The following is a 22,156-nucleotide window of genomic DNA, read 5'->3' as shown; positions in this document are numbered from 1 at the left end:
TCCTTGGTGCTACAGCAATACAAATAATAAACAACCCTATGCTGTTCAAGGAATTCCCTGGGCTGAGGAAATTTTGGCTGTGAGGGAGGGGTTCCAGCTGCTTTCCAGATCTTTATGATTGTGGTGTGGTGTAAAGGTGCTTAAAACACAGCCTTGAATTCAGTCATAGAGTTTGACTGATTTTTCTCATAGTAGTTACTCTCCTTCAGAACATGGAAGGGTCACCCCTCAAACCAGCAGCTTTCCATAAATGTGCACATTGGTTCAATACCTGCTAGTCTGTCTGCTATAAAAAGCCTATGGTTTCCCCAACTGCTGCTGTTCCACAATCCTCAATGGTTTTCAATGAGTTTTGGTATCAGTATTAATTTGCACCAAGATCCCTGTGGTGTTGAATTTAGAATGATGCTATAGAGAGCACTGGAGATTAAACTTTTTAGTCATTATGCAGTGGTGTCCGTACTTCCCACTTCTGTTTCTCCTCCTAACTGATGACAGAGCCAGAATAGGATAGTAATCAGAATGTATTGCCTCCCAGAAAGCCCATAATTTACCACAGTTGAAGTGGTAGACTACTGGGACAGCTCATCTGGAAAGGAAAACTCCAAATTAAGCACCTACTGTTAGGACATGCTCCTTTGGAAGAGCTATTTTTCTGTACTCTAGAAATATCATCCACCTAAACACTGCGCTGATGGATTTGTAGCATAAATTACATGCGCTAGCTAACAGTTCATCCTAGGTCTGATCAGTTAATGCCTATCATTCTGGTATCTGAGTGCCTTAGTGTTCAGATATTACAGTGATGGGCAATATAGGTATAAGACAAAACACGTAATTTTGTCTTTGCTGGTTGATTCTTTCTTCCTTATCCTATTTACTGAGGATGAGCATGATCAGATTTGTTCTGTCCCAGTAAACTTTTTGGGAAAGGAGTTGTACCTTCCTCATATTTGGCAAGAGCCTAACACATTTCTGATGCTACTGCAATCTTTAAAAATGTCTCTTCTTGTCTCTTCTCTTTTCCCTTTTGCTCCATTCTAGCCCCACCCTCCTGCTGGAGCCCTTCCCTTCCAAATTCTCTGTGTTCTACTCTCCCCTCTTTTTCCTCTTTTGCCTTCAATACTAATATTTTATGTACCAGTGTGGCTATGACTGGCTGTTGCCTATGACTAGCTCAGCACTATGCTGCCACTTGGCAATGAGGTATCAGTGGTAACCACTCACTCCCTTTCTCCATCCTCTTCATTTGCATCCTCCTTATAGTGGTTGAAATGAATGAGTTTGGGGAAAGCAGATAGAAAAGAGGCTTAGGTCAGCAGAGTGGACAGCTGGTTCACTTAATTAAAAAAATAAGTCATAATCATTAGTTTTCAAATGCCACCATTTGTACAGATAAAGGAGAGAGTAGGAAATGCCCTTCATAATTCATACAGCCTGACACACGGCATGCCTTCACCAGGAGGCTCTTTTCCACCTAATTTCATTAAAGTGCCCTGAATCTAGCTGACACTTCTTCCCTTCAGTTAAATGGGCAGTTATAAGAAATGGGATAATCTGCTTTGAAAGTGAATTAAATTCATTTCTGACTGAGTTAGTGTGGAATAGTATATGGGCATTGTGACAAAACTGGCTAACTAAGACTTAATTATCACCACCCTAAACAAGGTGGATTTTGGAAGGGCCTGCCACCTATAGGAATAGAACAGACTCTGCTATTCACAAAGCACAACCGTGCCCCTTAAAATACTACGGAAGTGCGGGATAATCCCCATCAGCTCCTGACAATACAGGGCTTGTGACACACAGGGCGGGGGTCCTATGCACCGCTCCAGCCAGTGGGCAATCAAGTGGTTGTAAGCGCTAACAAAGCTCTTCAGACCACAGCGATGAGCTCCGGGCTGAGGCTCTGACTGCGGCGCCCAGCCCCCACTTCCCCCGACAGCCGACGGGAGGCGCCCGCACCAGCTAGGCGAGTCCCGAAGCTAATTCTGGCCCCCGCAACCCCGCCCCCAGGACTCTAGCGCAAGCACTGACGTTGTGATCACATGACTGTCACGGAGCTGAAGAGGCCGCGGTTTATTGGGCGGGGTAAGATCACGTGGTGGGCAGAGGGCGAGAGGGTGCGGGGCAGCTGCGATGATTGGCTGCTGTGTGGCTGGGATGTGGTCACGTGAGGTGGAGGCTGCTGCTGGCTTGGGACAAATAAACATGGAGGCCATCTTCCATGAGAGGGTGAGTATGCGGCGGGGGGAGAGGGCGCGTACGGTTGAGCGGGGGACTCGGGAGTGGGGGAGGGCGCCGCAGAGAGCCAGCGGTTGGATGGGGGGATGGGTATTTCAGAGGCTTGGGTAGGAGCTGGAGCTGGGAGGGGAGGGTAAAGGAAGGGGTAGTAGCCAATGGTGGGGAGGGGGTTGGCAGGTGGCACTGGAGCGGTAGCCTGGGGCGGGGGAAGTGAGGGGAGCTGTAGTCAGTAGCTGGGAGCCGAGGCTGGTGAGTTCTCTCCATCCCGTGGATGACTTAGAGTAGGGTAGTACTTGAAACTGTCTTTTAAACACTCCCGAAAACAATCCTCTGACTAAATTCTCTTATCCAATTGATCTCGATGTCATATTGCCCCTTACTATAGCATCTTTGTGCTGATAAGATTCCTCGCAAGTGGAAGGGGAGAGCCAGGTGAAATGATAGTTCAACTAAATACATCTTCGAAGAAATCTAGGCCCCTTTCAGAAGGGGAATCCGATTTCTTGGTCAGTCTGCTGGCATACCTTGCTAATACTGAAGTCCCTAGCAGCTGAATGGTTTCAAAAAATGGCTGGACAAATAAGTCTATAAAGCTTCAAAAGTGGTCACAAACAAGTGTCAATATTACTTCCTTTTATAGAGCAACTTTTTCATGTTGAGTTTTATTTCCTGTTTTTTTTTTCTTGGTCCTCTAAAGATAAATACAGAAAGAATTTGATCGTGCAGAATGAAGTTTTTACTCTCTTGAGAAAGGCAGAATGGCTTAAATGAGAGATGAGCATAAAGATGGGAAGCAGGCGATACGAGCTCTATTCCTGACTCCTTCTACTGTCTTGCTGTGCCTTTGCTCATGACAACCTCTCTCTGCCTCCGTTTCTGCATGTACAGAGTGGAGATTATGACACTTACTTCAAAGTGGGTGTTGTTAAAATTAATTTAATAGCTGTACAGTGCTTCTGAAAATGTAAAGCACCATATGAGTGTTAAATATTTTGTTTCAGATGACAAGTACCTCTATTACTCATGATTGCCTTCAAACTCCTAAACAATAATCTCTATATCACACCATCACATTCTAGTGTCGTCTTTATGTGCTTCCTGTAATTTAGTTTCTTTAGCCATCTTTATTATTAATAATAGTTTTTCAAATTGTCATTCTTAATAAATTTCCTTTTGTAAATGCAGGTTGCTCTAGTTACCAAGAGATATAGTAACTAAACCAAACTAGTTCCTATCTGACCTAGACTGCCATGTGTAGAAGGGGAATGTAAAAAACAAACAAAAAAAAACCCAACATTTTTTGTTTTAAAATAAATTACTGTGGAAAGATGGCTTTATAGGATTGGAATGATAGAAGTTATTCTGCTGAAGATTGATATTCATATTTATACTCTGCCCTTTAATCTAAGTTACACAATAAATGGCAATTATTTTCTAAGTGTTGTAAACTGCAAATATTTTACATCAGCCTGCAGTACAGGAAATGTGTTTACATATATGGAAACATCCTTGCTTTTTGACAATTTAGTAGTTAGATTACTTAGGTAGAGGTAAAACATCTAGTTAGATATCTTAAGCAGAAAGCAACATATATTTTGATTCTGTTGTAATAATTATTTTCATAGGTTCTAAAGCCAGAATTGTGATAATCTAGTCTGACCTCCTTTATAGAACAAGCCATAGACTTCCCCAAAATAATTCCTGGAATTTATCTGTTTGGATGTTTTTCTATCTTGATCTAAAAAATTGACAATGATGGAGAATCTACCACAATCCTTGGTAAATTGGTCCAATGGTTAATTACTCTCGGCATTAAAATGTATGCTTTATTTCTGGTCTGAACTTGTCTAGCTTCAATTTCCAGCCATTGGATTGTGTCATACCTTTGTTTGCTAGACTGAAGAGCCCATTATTACATGTTTGTTCCCCATGTAGTTACTTATAGACTGTGAGCAAGTCACCCCTAAACCTCCTCTTTGTTAAGATAAATAGATTGAGCTCCTTGAATCTGTCACCATAAGGCATGTTTTCTAATCCTTTACTCATTCTCATGGCTCTTCTCTGGACTCTTTTCAATTAATCAACCCCCTTCTTGAATTGTGAACACCAGAACTGGACACAGTATTCCAGCAGTAGTTGTGCTAGAGCCAAATACAGAGATAAAATGACCTCTCTACTACTACTTGAGATTCCCCTGTTTATGCATTCCAGGATCGCATTAGCTCTTTCCGCCACATCGTCCCATTGAGAGCTCATGTTCAGCTGATTATCCACCCTGACACCCAAATCTTTTTAGTCACTGCTTTGCAGGATAGTGTCCCCCATCCTGAAAATATGGCCTACATTCTTTGTTCCCAGATGTATGCATTTACATTTAGCCATATTAAAATGCATATTGTTTGCTTGTGGCCAGTTCACAGAGTGATGTAAATTACTCTGAATCAGTGACCTTTCCTCTTCATTATTTACCATGCCCTCAATTTTAATTGCCTTCTCTGGGGAAAAATTTGAACAAGTGTGTGTGTAACATCATTTTTAATAAAAATCTACATTTCAGTTCACTGGTAGTGCCCCCATTTCCTCCAAAGTATTCAGAATGCTGCTTAGGTATTTACAGTTAAAGTACTTTAATACACACACATCAAATTCTTAACCATAAAATCACGTGTGAAAAGAAAATAATATAATTTTAAAAGGTAGGTAAGGTACCTTTTCAGATAGGTCTAAGGGGGGCAAGCTCCATGCCTAAGGAGCCACTACTGTAAAAGACAGGAAGTTCTGCTCTAGGGTAAAATGTTGAAAGCTCTAATAAATGAATGGCCAGAGCATAAATCTATGTCAGGACAAGGTTGAACGAGGAAGCTTCTAATTATTAAAGAATGCTATGTCTCCTTTATTAAAGTTAAAGCAACTTTTATTTATAAATTATGAGCCTAATTTTCTTTCCTTCCCCTGCTTGCCCCTCAATTCACCCTTAAATGTCACCAAAGAAAAACCTCAGTACACCTGAACATTTGCACACTATATATTATCTTAGGATGGTAAAAATATTTGGGGCAAATCCCATGAGGACTTTCAGTGAGGTGGGGTTTAAAAATTTCCCTATCATTCTTTATCAAATATTTTCTTGATGCTTTTTTGACTTATATTTCAAATCTGATTCACATAGAATCTTCAAAACCAACTTTTTCAAGAGTCCCTAATAAATGGGAATGCCTTTCATGTGATTGAGAGTGCATGTATATTGAAGTTCTTAATGTAAAAAAATACAAAAGTATGCATATCTATTTACTTTGGAAAACACATTATATACATGTGTATATTTGGAAGTGTATACATGTCTGCATTTAATAGGTGCATCAGTTTGAGGCAAACTTGCAAAGTCTTCATGGCCTATGTGCAGAGGTGGGCAAACTACAGCCCGTGGGCCACATCCGGCCTGCGGGACCCCCCTGCTCGGTCCCTGAGCTCCTGGCCTGGGAGGCTAGCCCCCAGCCCCTCCCCTGCTTTTTCCCCTCTCCCGCAGCCTCAGCTCACTGCGCCGCCACAATGCTCTGGGCGGCTGGGCTGTGAGCTCCTGGGGTAGCGCAGCTGCAGAGCCCGGCATGATCCGATGCTCTGTGCTGCGCAGTGGCGGGGCTGGCTCCAGCCGGGCGGTGCAGCTGTAGCACCACCAGCCACCAGTGCTCCAGGCAGCGCGGTAAGGGGGCGCGTTGGATGGAGGTCAGAGGGTGGGGGTGTGGATAGGGGTCGGGGTGGTCAGAGGGTGGGGAACAGGGGGGTTGAATGGGGGTAGAGGTCCCGGGGGGGCAGTCAGGAAGGAGGGGTTGGATGGAACAGCAGGGTAGTTGGATGGGGCAGGGGTCCTGGGGGGGGGGGCAGTCAGGAATGAGAGGAGGGGTTGGATGGGACGGTGGGGGGCAGTCAGGGGCAGGGGTTCCAGGGGCGATCAGGGGACAGGGAACCGGGGTGTGTGCGTGTGTGTGGATGGGGCAGGAGTTCCGGGGGGGCCATCAGGGGGCGAGAAGCGGGGAGGTCAGATGGGGACCACACCTGGCTGTTTGGTGATGCACAGCCTCCCCTAACTGGCCCTCCATACAATTTTGGAAATCTGATGTGGCCCTCAGGCCAAAAAGTTTGCCCACCCCTGCCTATGTGTGTATATCGATGATGGGGGAAGCGACATAGGGGTACATGGCACTGTTGTGGAGGGAAAAGAAGAGGGAGATTAATATGGGACAAGTGCAGCTGGTATGGAGAATGAGAGAGTCACATGTGGAGGCTGCCTGGGAAAGAATAAAGTCTGTAGCTGCTGTTGTTTGCAAGAATTGTTGGAGTCCCTCTGTGACTTTATCAGTCTGCAGAGACTTCTGTCACTGGCCAATTCTTAAATGACCTTCTAAATTAAAAGTAAACTTACGGACTAAAAATGTTTACATTTCTTGAGAAATAACCGGGGTCTGTATGCATGTGTCAGAGATGATCTTTTTGGTGTTCTAAAGTCAGACAAGTAATGCACTGTAGGAAAGCTTGGGGGTAAATATACTCCCTTGGCAAACATAGACGATTGAAGCAACGAAGATATAACAAAACATTAAAACAATTCTTAGATATATTTTTGTTCTTTACAATTTTAGCAAGAAGGCTCATTGTGCGCTCAGCATTGCCTGAATAACTTACTACAAGGGGAATATTTTAGCCCTGTGGAGTTATCTTCTATTGCACAGCAGCTAGATGAGGAAGAGAGAATAAGAATGGCGGAGGGAGGAGTTTCTAGTGAAGAGTACAGAACGTTTTTACAGGTAACAATCATTTTAACATTAGATTGCTTGGCATCTGTTTGCTTTTTTGAAACATAATTTTTTGTTTTACAAATTTGTCATTCTTGCTTTGTTATGGAAGCTCCATTTTCAAGTGATAATGCTTTTCAATTTTATAGTCTTTTTCATACAAGTATGTCAAATTGGCATTTACAAACATTAATTCACTACTAAAGCATCACAACACTTCAATGAGAAATATATTATCCGCATCTTACAGGCGTGGAGAGAAGGATATGGGATTGTGTTTTTTCACTAAAAGTGTATTTTGGGCAGGGCAAGCAGTCTTTTTCGAAATGGGTGTACAGAGTCTGTGTTGTAGGTGTACACGATTGTGTTTATTTTTACACTTGATTTCTCATAAACCTTTTTAGAAGTGTAAGCTGATCACAATTTTTCTTTTTCTCCTCCACCCAAATTGAACAGCAGCCTTCTGGAAATATGGATGACAGTGGCTACTTCTCCATTCAAGTAAGCATGACTCTGTGGTCAGGACAATTTCTTACAACCAGTGCAGTTGCATTATATATATTTTCTTCAAAATAATTTTGCTAGCATTTAGTAATTCTTCTCCAATTTCTAGTGTGTAGGATTAATGCAGGAGAGTTCTGGCTTTCTAGAGCATCAGGTTTAAATTATGGATTACAGAGGCCTTCCTGGTGATTAGGGGGTCCGTGAGAGAATCCTTCTCTTACAAAGTGATCTGCAAAATGAAAAAGCTGCAGAATCTGTGTTCCAAAGGCTTTATTTCACACTTCTGAAACTTTAGAGCTATTTGGAAAAAAGTTTATTTTTAAAAAGGGAATTTACTTAATATGTAATTAATCTTTTAAATACCTGTAATAGAACCAAAACCCCCATAAAAATCCCAGACTAGTAACTTTTACCTATATTGGATCCCTAGGTCATGTTCTTTACCTTTTGTTTCTCTTCTTGTGGCCCCCATGTATGTTGGTCAGTATTTCTTTCCATACTCTCATGCAAGCTTCTGCTCCCATTACTCTGTTTTGTAGATGCACAGGGCTTTCTTTTTATTTGCTCATTTTACTTCCCAGTCTCATTTCTGAAATATATTTTCTGCCATTGCCAGCATGGCAATTCCTTACTTCCTAATTGTGCTGCAGTGACTTTGAAGCAGATAAAAATTGCTTTCTACTTTGTTTCTACTTTCTTGCTCTACCATCTCTTTGATCACTTGCTACACTGTTGACTGGCTGAGGTGATGATGAATTGTTAATCTCCCCATACCTTTATCCCAAACAGCTTTAAGTGAGTAGTGTTAAGAGGTTTGATTCCATCCATAAATTTCAAACGTACTGAATAATGTTTAAAATGAGTTAGAACTTTAGCAGATATTAGGGAGGTCCTTAGTTGGAAGTCTAGGATTTTTGGTAAACCTTGATGTTCAGGTCTACACAAGTTGTAATGGAGTCAGGGACCTTGTTGCAACATGGTTCTAGTTTGTAGTGTGGCAAAATTAAGGACCTATGTGAGTTAAAAGTCTTAGTGGACATGTCTTCAAAAAGGATGAGAGTAGATGATCCCTAAATATGTTAACAGTAGCCCTAATATTGTTTCTTGTGTTATCTTAATGGCTGCAAAATGCCAAACAGTTTTAATTATGTAGTTTTGAGGGTGAAAGTAAGAAGGTAATAAGCAGACAGCTGGATATAAGGCTATAACATAATCAAGGAGGTGTGCTTTGCTAGAATCTCTCTGTCAAACTGTAGTTTTGTAATTCATCTTTGTTGTATATGCTATCTATGTTGTGTGGTGATCGTAGATTCATGAAGGTTGCATTTTGAATATTATGATCCCGAGGTTTCCTTTTTATATCAACTTTTTAAAAGCACAGCTTTATGAAAACAATATAATTGTTGATAGTGATTAAAATGGTTGCATTGCTTAAATTTGGAGTTGACTGGTTTGTCTCATGAAAAGTACTATTTTTTGACAGGTTATAAGCAATGCCTTGAAAGTTTGGGGTTTAGAACTAATCCTCTTCAACAGCCCAGAGTATCAGAGGCTCGGGATCGACCCTATGTAAGACTTTCTTTTTAGCACCCTGCTTTCATTTTACAGAAAAGTAACGCTGAAAATCTGTGATTACTAAGTTTCTTTTAAAATTACTATTTCAAGCTCTGTTACATTTTGATGTTTCCTTTTTTATCCCCTCAGCCTTTTATTTTTCATATTTTGGGGATTAATATGATCTGTCCTCTGAGCCTTCATGACATCTCAGTATCTGTGGCATCACAGTATGCTGATTGAGTTGCATGTGATGTCATATATGCTTTATGACATTACCAGGTTTATATAGACTTCACTACATAATTAAAAAGAACACTTTAAAATATTATGAATTATAATAAGAGCAATTTAAACACTCTATAGCATCAATAGTTATGTTGTATTGCCAAAATATTGTAATTTATTTATAAATTAGTGATAACAAATAATTTAAAAGTTAGTATGAGCTCCAATATTAGAGAATTTAATTTTATGTATACCTTGTGTTTTTCTTTTTACAGAAATGAAAGATCATTTATTTGTAATTATAAGGAACACTGGTTTACAGTTCGAAAGTTAGGAAAACAGGTGACCTTGTCTTTTTTTATTTAAAAGTTGACTTCAGAGCGGGGGTGGAAAGAATGGTTGCAATGAGGCCATGTACTAGCCTTTCATCTTTTGAAGGTCTGGGTTGAAATCTGTTTTAGACTATCCCAAATAAATAGGTTGGGTAAACGCTTATTTATATCATAATGCTGCCAGGCAGCTTGGCATTAATGTTGGCGTGAGGAAGGACTCTGGATCAGATCCCCTAAGAATCTGCATGCTGTTATAAGAAGCAAGAGCTGCAGCTCTGGTTACAGCTTTATGTGACATCACAACATATTTGTCAGAAAAGAGAGAAGACTTAATGTAACAAACAGCCAGAAAATCATACTTTTGAAAAAAGTTTGAGGTCATCTTTATACATTACAAAGAGGTACTGAGGGTCAGATTTTTGTTTGTTTGTTTGTTTTTGCTGCATTACACAATACTATTACATTGATACTGTAAAATAAATTGCAGGTAGTTTCTGTGCATCTAAAATGGCTAGTCAGTATATGGGAAATGTGATTAACACATTAGACCATTGAATATTTATGTTTGCCAGTATTGGAGAGGTATTAGTAGGGATTGTAGTGGGGAAAAGTAGAAACACAGCTTTTAACTCTGTAGGATTTAGGAGAGCTTTTAGGAGGAATTAAATTAGAAATAGTAAAATAGATTGCTAGAAATAAGGGATGGTGTGCCTGTATGAAGTGTTCATAACCAAACAGCCAGATAGATCAGAAAAAGTTGGGTCTTTTTAACACACAGAGATAGAATACCAATCAAAGTTGTCCCTTTCTAGATGACATTCTATAATTCTTCATATAATTAAACTACATTTTTAAAATGTGTAAAACACTCCTGAAGTAAGCTTTGTAAAAACATCTACAATAATGGAAAGGAGCTCACATATTCATGATTAAGGTTTTTGGAAGCTGCAGCCATGCTGACATCCAGATGAGAAAAAATAAGTAAACTTTTTGTAGATGAAACTAACCAGGCCACTGCCCTTAATATGGCACTGAAGCTTTTTATTTTCTACTGAAAAGGCTCATTGAATGCACCAAACATTCCTGATAAAGCCTCTTTGTTAAAAAATGAAAGCTCAAAGTGGTTTGGTTGCAAGTGATGCCTTATACTAGTAATGATTTTTCAGGCCAATACAAATTTCAAAAATGCACTTATATTGTGGTTTACTTCAAGTGGAAATGACATCTGGCGTAAATGGTGAAAATGGGGACTACATTACAGACTTTACATTCGGGATTAGTTTAAAAATAATTATGTTCATTTTGTAAGCATTTTTTCATGTTTTATATTGAAGGGGCATTAGTGTTCACTTTAAAACTGTTATCTGATGGGGAGAGCATTCCAGGCTAAATGTGTATATGTAGTTCAGATATTTTTTGGTAAACTATTATTCTGTCACAGAGATTTTTAGTTTTTTAAATTTGGGATTAAAACTTTATTTTTTTAGATGTTACATAGTTTATAATCACAATAAAACACTTATTGGTGTCTATTCAGAGAGTAATACAGAAGGAGGATTCATTTTATAAGTTAATAATCCATCCCTAGACAAAATAGATTAGCTCAATGAAGGAAACATTAATTTGACTCTTTCATCTCTATTATTTGTTATACTATAAAGTAAAACTATTATCTCTAAAAGGTTTTTTCCCTCACTCCTCATTTTAAAAGCCCAACACTCATGTACATATATCAATACCGTACCTTTTTATCTCTACCCCACACCCTTGGCCCACACACCATTTGGGGTTTGATTTTTTTTTTTTTTTTTTTTTTTTTAAGAGGAAATTTTGTGGCGTGAATGGGGTAGAATGTTAACATTATGATATGGAACTATTTGATGACTCCATTCCTGGTGAACAGTAATCAAGACCCCAATCCTGCAGACACATGCATGTTCTACTTCAAGGACACGAGGAGTCCACTGATTTCATTTAAATGTGTTTAAAATGTTGCAGGATTGGGCCCAAAAGTAATTGGTGGTTCAGTAGCGTCTGAAATAAGTTAATAGTCTCATTCTAGCTATCAATGGACATTAGCCTCTATCACAAAGAATATACTTATATATTAATTAGTATTCTTGTTGACAGTTTCAGTAGCTTGGCCAAGAATTGTATGGAATGGAAACTGAATTCTGTTGCCATCTGAAGTGGTTCTGGAAGGACATGATTTTAGCACAATGGAAGGGTGTTGTGAAGAATTTTTCTTCAAGCACTTGCATTTATTCAAGATAGTGTCAAGAGAGATGTCTGATAGTTTTAATGGCCCCTATAATATCCATCTCTCCCCAAATTGGATACATTTTCAGTTATTACCAGAATTACTATTAATGACTAATGGGCCTTTTGGAGTGTGTGTGCGGTGATTTATACAAACACATATTTACATCCTGTCTCACCTCCTGCTAATATAGGCTGTGTTTGTGACATAGATAATAAAAGCATTCCAAGTGAACTTGGTTGATATAATTATCTTTAAAATACATGTAGAGAAACCAGTTACCTATGATTAAAGCAATCTTTTTTATAGTATCCGCAATTAAAGGCAGCACTGTTATGGATATTCTTAACAGAAAATACTCAACTATTTCTTCAGCCATCCCTTTAAATAGGGATTCTGTCCACTCTCCACTAAAAATATGAATCTATGGTGAAGTGACAGAAGGAAAAAAAACTTCAGTGTATCAAATGACAATCTCCAAGAACAAATATTGCAAACCAGAATAAACAGTATCATAAAGTAACAGCAGAAACCATGACATAAAAATTGTTCAAATTTCTCCCCTTTAAACTCTCCTGATATTAGTAGGGAAGGGAGCCTGAAGTTACATAAATTTCCCTGTAAAGTTTCAGAGTTTGTGTTAGCTGAGGACTTTTTGAAGGGTGGCAGGTAGCAATACTTATGTTGTTGTGCTCTTGTGCTTGAAAGGAATTTTTGATATTTCACATGATTAGTTTACAAATCCGATATTTCATCATGGAAATTGACCAGATTGCCCAAAAATAAATTCCATGCTAATTTTTGTTTTCTCAAATCTTTTTTTGTTTTCAAATTACAGTGGTTTAACTTGAACTCTCTCCTGATGGGTCCAGAACTAATATCAGATACATACCTTGCACTTTTCTTGGCTCAGTTACAACAGGAAGGTAATACTAGTTTGCAAATGTTAAACCTCATTGCTTGAAAGCACATGATTAAAATCAGATAATTAACCTTTATTTATAAGCGTGTTTGTATCCAGTCTATCAGTTTTGTGACTGAATCGGTGAAATAACTATACAATCCTTGTAATGAGAGGCAAAGCCTAATATTGAATGTCTGTATTATATTGCTGGTAATAAATTACATCTTTTTTTATTTCATGGTATATTTAGTTGAGGGTATTTAATAATCCACACACCTTATACTTAGTATTTCTGCTTTTATTATTCCCAGGTTATTCTATATTTGTTGTAAAGGGTGACCTGCCAGATTGTGAGGCTGACCAACTACTGCAAATGATTCAGGTACAGCAGATGCAGCGACCAAAACTGATTGGGGAAGAAACTGCACAATCAAGAGATGAAAGGTAAGGTAAATAAAGATTTATTTTTAATAGTGTTGAACATGATTTTTTTTAGCGATTGATGCCTACAACCAAGGCACTTATTTCTAAGTAAAGTTACAAAGTAGTATTAGGTACCTCTAATTCATTATATATACTATTATAATTTCACTGAGTTGTAAAGCTCCTATTTTCTGATTTATCCTACAACTACAACATTAATCCTTAAATGTTTCCAAATCTTAAAACATTTTAAAATACTCTAGTCAGCCTGGTATAGTTTTGTTGTATTTTATCATGATTAAATTTTATTGCTTTTAAAGAGATGTAAGAGAGCTTTAAATTTTCAAAGGAATTACTTCATAAATGTTCCTTTCTCTTGGTATACAGGTTAACTTCCATGGCTCTGCAATAGGTAAAAACAGAGATCTTGTGTGGCAATATAGCCTAGTTGATAGAGCATGGGACTGGGAACCACAAACTTCTGAATTCTGCCCTTCACTGGGACACTGACTAGCACTGTGATTATGGACAAATCACATAATTTCTTTTGTACTTCTGTTTTTCATTTGTAAAATGGGGAAAATATTTAACTACCTCAGATGATGTGTTGTGATGATAAGAATGTTTTTACAGTACCCTGAAAATGCAGAGCTAAATCAACGCAAAGTATTATTCTTTATTATGAGATTCAAATGAAAATGTTATCTATGGCTGATTGCAATGAGATATCTATTCTGCAGGGTGCAAAAAACTGACCTGGAACAAGCTTTAGACGTTAACCATCCCTTTGATGGAACAGGCATGTTAGATGAAGATGAGGAGAATTTCCAAAGAGCCCTTGCTCTAAGTAAACAGGAAATTGATATGGAAGATGAAGAAGCTGATCTTCGTAGAGCCATTCAACTTAGTATGCAAGGTAAAAGACTTACTTAAAAAGAAGCTACAATTTTTATCCAGTGATCACTTTGACTAGTTGAGTTCTTGTGAAAAGTTAATTCTGACAGCTGAAATCTGTTCATAGGGTCAAGTATAGTAGCTGTTTTCCCTGCGAATGTGTCTCAGGCCCACTGGTCAGGCCCTCTGGAAAGTCTGCCTCCTAAGCATGAAGGGATACTTAAGTGTGAACTTTGGTCCTTTCCTTGTGACTCTTAAAAATGTTGTCAGTTATGATGTGAATAGTTGATCACTAGGAAGTATACTGAAAGTTCATCTTACTCACATAGACCGCTAACTAGCCATTAGATAATATTAATTTTTAGGTTGGCTACTGCCGTGGGTAGATTTGAACCATTGATCTTCAGGTGAAGTTCTCTGTTCCCCAATTCCCTGAGCCATTCACTCCTTGCCAGATCTATTGTTTCAAGAGCTTTGTCTGTAGTAATAGAGATTAGATAATTGTATATGATGATCATGTTATAAACAATTTTTTCTTCATCGAGATTTGGATAGGTAATTTTAGCTACGTTATATTTGTTAGTTTAAAATTTCCCATCTTGATGTAATGAAATGCCATGTTCTAACTTTAGGAGGCCATCAAAGTGAGTTTTCAGAGTCTGCATCGCAGAATATACCACATTCGTCTGGTACAAGTCAGTTTGAATCTCTTTCTTCAGAAGAGCTGCGAAGGAGAAGACAGACATATTTTGAAAAGTAAAGTATCTGGTGGAAAACTGAATTTGCTTGTTGAAGTAATTATATTTTAGGATAGTAGAATATTTTTTCACACATTGAGGTCAGATTTAGCTTTATTTATCTTTTTTTTAATAGCCTTTTTAACACTGTATTCTGGAAATCCTGTAGCTTCTAATTAGTTACTTGAGATACTAGTTAGAAGGAGATTGTTTGTTTGCCAGCAAGGTAAATGTCCAGCTATGTGCACACATAGGTACTAAGATACTATTTTATATGAAGTCTTAGGAGTACTGTTGTAAATAACACTAATTATTTTATAGAGGGTATGTGTCCTTCATGATTTAATGAGAGTGCACTCCACGAAAAAAACAACACAATCAATATTTAGTGGCAGGTTTCAGAGTAGCAGCCGTGTTAGTCTGTATCCGCAAAAAGAAGAACAGGAGTACTTGTGGCACCTTAGAGACTAACAAATTTATTAGAGCATAAGCTTTCGTGGACTACAGCCCACTTCTTCGGATGCATATAGAATGGAACATACATACTCTGTATGTGTGTATATATATCTCCTCAATATATGTTCCATTCTATATGCATCCGAAGAAGTGGGCTGTAGTCCACGAAAGCTTATGCTCTAATATTTAGTGAGGGTATGTGCCTGAGAGTTGAGATATAAATGCAGGGAGTCACATAATATTCATCTATTAAGTCCTTCCCCCTCTGAACAAAAGGTTGGGCAGAGCTTGTTCTCTGCTAACCATAGAGATGAGCAAGTAGATTCTTAATACCAATTCAGCTTCTGTTTCAGAACTATAAACCAGTTGCATCTCTTCTGTTGTTACTATTGTTTTTCCTTCTCTCTATCTTGATCTTCTAGTGAGGAGGGAGAGGGGCACCAGAAGGAAAAGTGAAGTAGTAAGGGGATAAGATTGTGTATCAGTGGATGAGAATGCCAGACATTTGAATTGAAGGGATTTGGGGTGCAAGGGCATATGATGGTGCCTAACACCATCCAAATATTTCTCACTCACTGGCTTTCCATGGAATGAAGAATGACTTTTTTGCAGAGGGGAGGTGTCAGAACAGGACCTTAGAAAAAGAGACAATAAAGACAAGATGAGGAGCTTTTAAATGGAGATTGTGGATTTAAATTTGGACCTGTATGTACATTTTGGGAGGAGGAGGGGGGAACAGATGTAAAGCCTCAGATCCAGAGAAATGTTTCACAATTTAAAAAAAAACAACAACAAAAAAAACAATAAAACAGTTGTTTTTAACAACTAAATATTTTCCTGCAATGTTTGGAACCTAACAGTAAGGGAACTGAAAGTGAATCTGATATAATTGAAAAATATCAAAGCTGATATACATGTTAAAATTAAATGATATAAATTGTGACATGTTCTCTGGTATTTTAAAGTTATTTGTCTTTTAATGTATGGTCTGAGAGAGACAAAGTGGGTGGGTTAATATCTTTTATTGGACCAACTTCTGTTGGTGAGAGAGACAAGCTTTCGAGCTTACACTCTGCTCGAAAGCATCTCTCTCTCACTATCAGAAATTGGTCCAATAAAAGATATTACCCCACCTAACTTGTCTTTCTCATATCATGGGACTGACACAACTACAACAACCCTGCATATAGGGTTGCCAGCTTTGGTTGTATGAACTCCTGGAGGTTTCATCACATGGCATTATCTTTAATTCCTGGAGACTCCAGGACATCCTGGAGGGTTGGCAACGCTGCACAATGTATGGTGTTGAACATAGGTAAAGAAACTTTGTTTAGAACATAAGATTTTTAAGTTGACAGTACTACTTTAATACATTTTAAAAGTTCCCTTTTTCATAATTCTAACTACCCACCATGGGTTCCTTAAGGTTGATAGTAGGTAGCTATCTATTTTCTGCCCTTTTTTTGTGTGTGTGTGGATCAAATTATTTGCAGGGATCAGAATATAGTGAAGTGAGTGCCTAATATAAAAGCCAGAGATTCTGGATTATCTCATGGTCAGTTTTGTATCTGGTAATATTTTCTTAAAGTGTAAATGTGGTAACTTGAACTCTACCAGATACTAGGAACTTAGGAGTTTGTCTAGTTTATACTATTTTTGTGCTCCTAGTTTTGTTTTTTCACTAATTGAAACTATTTTTGTAATTTCAGACAGCAGCAACAGTCGCAGCAAGGCCAGACCCCAGATATACACGATAAGCCAGCTACAAGTTCAAATGCACTAGGAACAGACCCAGGTATTGTTTTATTCAACCTATGGTTTTCAACACAGATGTTAATCTAGATTTTTCCCTGGTGGGTTCTCTCTTTGCTGAAGAACAGTTCCCCAATTTTCCTTGCCTTTAACTCCCCTAACAATTGCCCTTGGGACTGCATGACATAGCCACTATTTTTCTTGCTGGGGAGGATATAATAGGGCTCTTAGAGAGCCTGTTCTGCTGTGTTGGCCGAAAGGGTCACTCTTGAGTGATATGAGATCACCTGTCCCACAGGAGTGGACTGCATTACCTGCACACTGCTCTCAGCCCTTGTTGGCCTAAGAATCTAGAGATAGTGATTGAATGTAGATCTCTCCTTCTTGGGAGTGCACAGCACTGCTACTAGATCAAGCAGGTTCTGGTTTTACTTTTTTTCTAGTTGAATATAGTATGGTAGCTCTTGGTGTAGGCGTATGCAGCACTTCTTATTACCAACAACAGGATGCATGTTGAAAAATAAATCTCTCTCTAAATGTTTATTCTCAAGTTTTATAAAAAATACATTAGGCTGGAACAGAGACATTTATTATTTTTAATTACGTGTGGAAACACGTTAGCAATGTAATTCAGAAAGACAATAAATATGTGAACATTACTAATGTTAAATATCAGACCTAAAATTAATTACACATTATTTCATATCTTTTTATAGAATGATTACAGTGCATTGAAAAGTAAGTCTGAAATGATCATTTGATAATAGAAAACAAAAAAGCAAAAGACATCTGAAAAAACATGGAATGATAAACAAATAGAAACAAGAGGCAAGAAGTGATATGAAAAATGTTTACTTTTTTTATAGCTGCATTCCATAAGTAATTAGACGTGAATATTTTGTGTATGTTTGTCTCCTGGCAGGAGGCGATATGAGTGAAGAAGACATGCTTCAAGCAGCCATGAATATGTCCTTGGAAACTGTTAGGAACTGCCTAAATACAGAAGAAAAGAAATGACAAAATAATGTTTTCTCTTTTGTTAGAACACTCAATCTCCATTATAATATTCTTGTGTGGATGCTGTACAAGCAGGGTTCATTTCAGAGACACAGGATATTGTCTTACCACAGATGAAAAGAAGGGGGTCAGAGTTAAAAGGGGATCTGAAAATAACAAAAATATTGCACCAATTTAGAAATTAGCCCTTATGCTGCAAAACACTTCAACACATGCATAACTTTGCTCAGGTGAGTAGTTTCATTGACTTCAGGAGGATTACTCAAGTGAGCAAAGTTAAGTGCCTTGTAGGCTCAGGGCCTGTGTGTTGGATACCCCAAATAAGGGGCAAGTATAATTTACCTTCCTTTCTTATTACATGTCAGCTGCTTGGAGAATTCAGAACAAAATTACAAAATTTAGTGCAGTTTTCTTATCAATGAATTCAGATGCCATTCAATAATAATTTAAAAATAAATACAAAAAAGTTAGGCTCTTAAATCATGAATAGAAAATATGGACAAATTTTAAAACCAGTAAGCACATTTTAAAATGAAAAAAAATTTAATTCAATCTTTTACCCTCTAGACCCTGAGTTCATGGTTCTATGTTTCTCCTGCAAGAATTGATGGTGTTTCGCTTCCCAGAACTTAGAACAGAGCTTTCTGCTCTGCTGTTTTGTGCTTGTGATAGGATCATTTCTGAAGGAGAAACACAAAACCATGAGGTCTTGGTAGTTGAAAAGAAAAATCTTCAATATAATTGTAATTATAATGGTACCCAAGTTATCTTAATGAGTTAAGATTTTACCTTTTTTGTACTTGCAGTACCTTTAGCATTATTTGAAAATCATCATTAAAGGAATGTCAAAGATTTCTCCAGTTCTTACTTTAGGTCAGATGATTTGGCTCCCTCTTCGTACTTTTTCCACTGAATGCTGAAGTTGGCTTTATTGGAGATGGTACTTTTTTCTGTGAGAGAGACATGACATGTTGGCAATTGGGCTAAACAGTTTATTCTTGTCTCTACCTCTCCTGTTTTGTCTTCTGTTTTTAATCTTTGAGTTCCTCCCCTTACCTTGGCCTCTCACCATTTCTTCCTTCACACTCTTAGTAAGAATATCTATCTCTTCCCTGGTTTGTTAGTTCATCAAGCTGTGTGAGAGTGGGAGGAAAGGAGGGAGAAGAGATTTAGATGCCATAACTTCAGTGCCACATATCTAAGGTGCATTCCTGCAATCTGAAATGACCCCTGTGCAGGTAGCTTTGTTAAGACTGACTGTTTATGTTTGTATGTGTGCGCATGTTTTTTCTCCAAATGCTTTTTACGAATATCTTCTATTTTGTCAGAATTTTACAGCTTTTTCAGGAATGGCCTTCATTCATGCACCTTACAGTTTGTTTATCATGTTGTTTCTGTTACTGAGAAAAATGGGGAGCAAAGTATGCAAGCTAGCTTATTCAATCAGTTTAAGACTTATCCTTTGATACTCAAGATGAATGTGTGACAGAGTGACCAAATTTGGCTTTCAATTTTACTGCAACAGTTTAAACATGTTCCTTTTTCATAAATGGTGCTTTAACTATAAATTCTGTTTACATATAAATTATATGGAAATATGTTATAGATGTATGGTGTTGAAGCTGTTTTTCACTTAGTATGTAAGCAGTTGCCACAGACATTCTAAGAATAATCTTTTGAAACTATACATTTGATTTCTTTACCAAAATATTTTAAAATTATACTATTGCACCATAGTAATGTATTTAATTATAATTAGTTAGAGTGAATCATAATTAGATGGAAATAAACATTCAACACAGAATAGTACTGTATATAAAAGGGCCATTAGGTTTTGGTAAAGATTTGTGTAGAATGATGGCTTCTTGATAGCTTAGAATATTACTGTAAGATAGATCCTTAGGCTAAATTCTGTTTCCTTTACTTGTATGCTTAATTTCCACTGATTTCAGTAGGACCACTTGCATGAGTAAGGCAATGTGGATTTGACCAGAAGACAAGTAATGCTTTTCAGAATTGCTTTTTACTTCCACCATTCTCATCCTTTGTAGGCAATACTGTTGTGCATTTCAGTCTACCTAATTGACTAACAGATTAACTCTTTTGCCATGCCTGCTGCACCAAGTTTTTAAAACAAAGTCACTGCTTTAAAAAACAAAACAAACAAACAAATAAAAACACACACACAACTTTGCAGTGCTGAATGGCTGCACAAACCTATCAGTATAGATTTTGGCTTCAAGATTGACTGTTCCTTGTAAATGACAGTGGAAAAGGATGCATATAAAGCATGAAATACTGTTTTTATGAGGCTGAAAATTCATCATGATTTTTCTTTTTCTCTGCCTACATTTTATCTGTCATAAACATTCTCCTTTTTGGCATGATGCAAACAACAGCTGGATGAACTTATTTGACTTAAAACCCTGCATTTTAAATTATCTTTATAAATGGATACAGATTTGTAAAGACTTCTTTTTTAAGACATGGTAATTGCTAACTTCCTCTTCAGTTATGTTATGTTATAAATTAATATTTCTTTGGCTATATACTGTAGCATTCCTATATAAAAATCTGAACTCCTATATTCTAGTGATGTTAATGATTTGATTTTATAATCACTAAAGCATGGAAGTTCATGATTAAAGCACCAAATCCATCCTCAAACCACCTCACTGCCTAAGTATTGTAGCATACAAGGAATGTAAGCTCATATAATGCTTAAAAGGCACAACAGGGTGAATTAGATTTTATGGATAACCATATTCCTTTCAATAAACAGTATCATCTAAAAATTAAGTGAGCTAAATGTCCATTTGGCATTCTGAGGAATAGTAAGCTCACTCAGACTGGTGACCTGTTAGTGAATCAGTTAAGAGGTAGCCCTGGAGGCTACATACATTAATTGCACCAAAGGAAAAGGTGAATATGAACTAGTGACAATACACATATTACACTGTAGATCCAAAGTACAGAATGTGTGGAGCTGCCAAGAAGCCATCAATAAAAACTGATCTCATTTTCTCAATGTGCATTCTTTAAGTGATAAGCACTTACTGACATGTATAAATTGTGAAACACTTTTGTAAATAAAGTTTAAACTATTTGAGTCTTTTGCTAGCAGTAGCCATCTTTCAAAGCTGAAGTTTCATCCTAATGTTGTAGCGTTAGTGGTAGAGAGCCCATTAGGCAGGAGAATAAATTATTTTTGTTCCAGTCTTACATCTGTAAGATCTTTAGATCCTGTCTATCCTACAAAAATTATCATCTTTATCATTATTATGCTCCATGTGATGTAGTATGTTCTTCTGTCCACAGAAGTCAGGGGAAAAAAAGTGATATCCATGTTGGGTAGCTACAGAATTAAAACACGGTTCTGTAAAATGATTCTAACTTTTTTTCTGTCCTCCCAGGTAAGGAAATGATCATGCTATAACAGTTTCAGGCCAGGCCACAATCATGTTTAATTATGGTTAATTTTAGGCACTATAATATAAACTCTGCACTATAAATGCTATTCCAACCCTACCTTTCCAGCGAACACGTTATATCCCGAAAGCCTTTTCTCTTAGCTTTCTCTCAGTAAAGCTTTCTTACCAGCCTTCTGTTACTGTCTTCTTGGCTTTCTCTCAGACAGACTCCCCTACGTCAAAACATTTCCACCAGTCAAACCCATAGGGCCAAATGATCAGCTTTTGCTCAGAATGTCCATGTGCCTATATTTTGGGTGCTAATGCTATTGTTTCAGCCACCTGGTTACAATGGCTTCTTTACATTTATCCTATACGTAAAGTGGGGCCATGCCCAACCCATAACTACAAAGTTTAACTCAACAAGTTCATTCACATTACTGAAAAGCTGATTCCACTTTCATAGCTATTTCCATTTCTAAGGAAAATGAATTTCCTCAGAGAGTGAAGTTCTTTTACTTCACCAAAACTACAGTACAGTCATTTTTTTTCACAGCCCCGACAGCATGCCTCAACCCAGATCAGCCACTCTAGAGTTCACTCTGTGCCTATTGAGTTATTGACCTCTCTGTACAGTTAAGATTTCAGTTG

The 22,156-nt window shown here is 37.7% G+C and overlaps 1 protein-coding gene across 8 annotated transcripts; it reads left to right on the top strand.

The window, feature by feature from the left end:
* Positions 1-1,015: 1,015 nt before the first annotated feature.
* On the top strand, positions 1,016-21,204 carry ATXN3 (ataxin 3). 8 transcript variants are annotated; one of them, XM_054026758.1, is made up of 12 exons: positions 1,834-2,235; positions 6,882-7,046; positions 7,491-7,535; positions 9,022-9,107; positions 9,596-9,662; positions 12,751-12,838; positions 13,128-13,260; positions 13,980-14,155; positions 14,766-14,889; positions 17,036-17,121; positions 17,795-17,816; positions 18,001-18,089. In XM_054026758.1, the coding sequence occupies exons 1-11, from the start codon at positions 2,140-2,142 to the stop codon at positions 17,797-17,799; spliced, it is 1,071 nt and encodes a 356-aa protein (XP_053882733.1). In that variant the 5' UTR covers positions 1,834-2,139; the 3' UTR covers positions 17,800-17,816; positions 18,001-18,089. The 8 variants fall into 8 exon arrangements, with proteins under 8 accessions (XP_053882738.1, XP_053882736.1, XP_053882733.1 ...); XM_054026757.1 differs by lacking the exon at positions 17,795-17,816 and having other exon boundaries at positions 1,837-2,235; positions 7,494-7,535; positions 18,001-21,204; XM_054026756.1 differs by lacking the exon at positions 17,795-17,816 and having other exon boundaries at positions 2,140-2,235; positions 18,001-21,204.
* The last annotated feature ends 952 nt before the right edge of the window (positions 21,205-22,156 follow it).

Source organism: Malaclemys terrapin, chromosome 4 (genome assembly GCF_027887155.1).
Source record: "Malaclemys terrapin pileata isolate rMalTer1 chromosome 4, rMalTer1.hap1, whole genome shotgun sequence".
NCBI lineage: Eukaryota > Metazoa > Chordata > Testudines > Emydidae > Malaclemys > Malaclemys terrapin.
Note: the sequence above shows the minus strand (reverse complement) of the source record. Positions and strands in the feature narration are given on the sequence as shown.

Excerpts from the sequence above, each read along its gene's own strand:
- ATXN3 (XM_054026756.1), top strand. The coding sequence starts at position 2,140 with ATGATTGGCTGCTGTGTGGCTGGGATGTGGTCACGTGAGGTGGAGGCT. Across the intron at positions 2,236-6,881 it reads AGGCCATCTTCCATGAGAGG|CAAGAAGGCTCATTGTGCGC; the intron begins GTGAGTATGCGG and ends TTACAATTTTAG. Across the intron at positions 12,839-13,127 it reads GGCTCAGTTACAACAGGAAG|GTTATTCTATATTTGTTGTA; the intron begins GTAATACTAGTT and ends TATTATTCCCAG.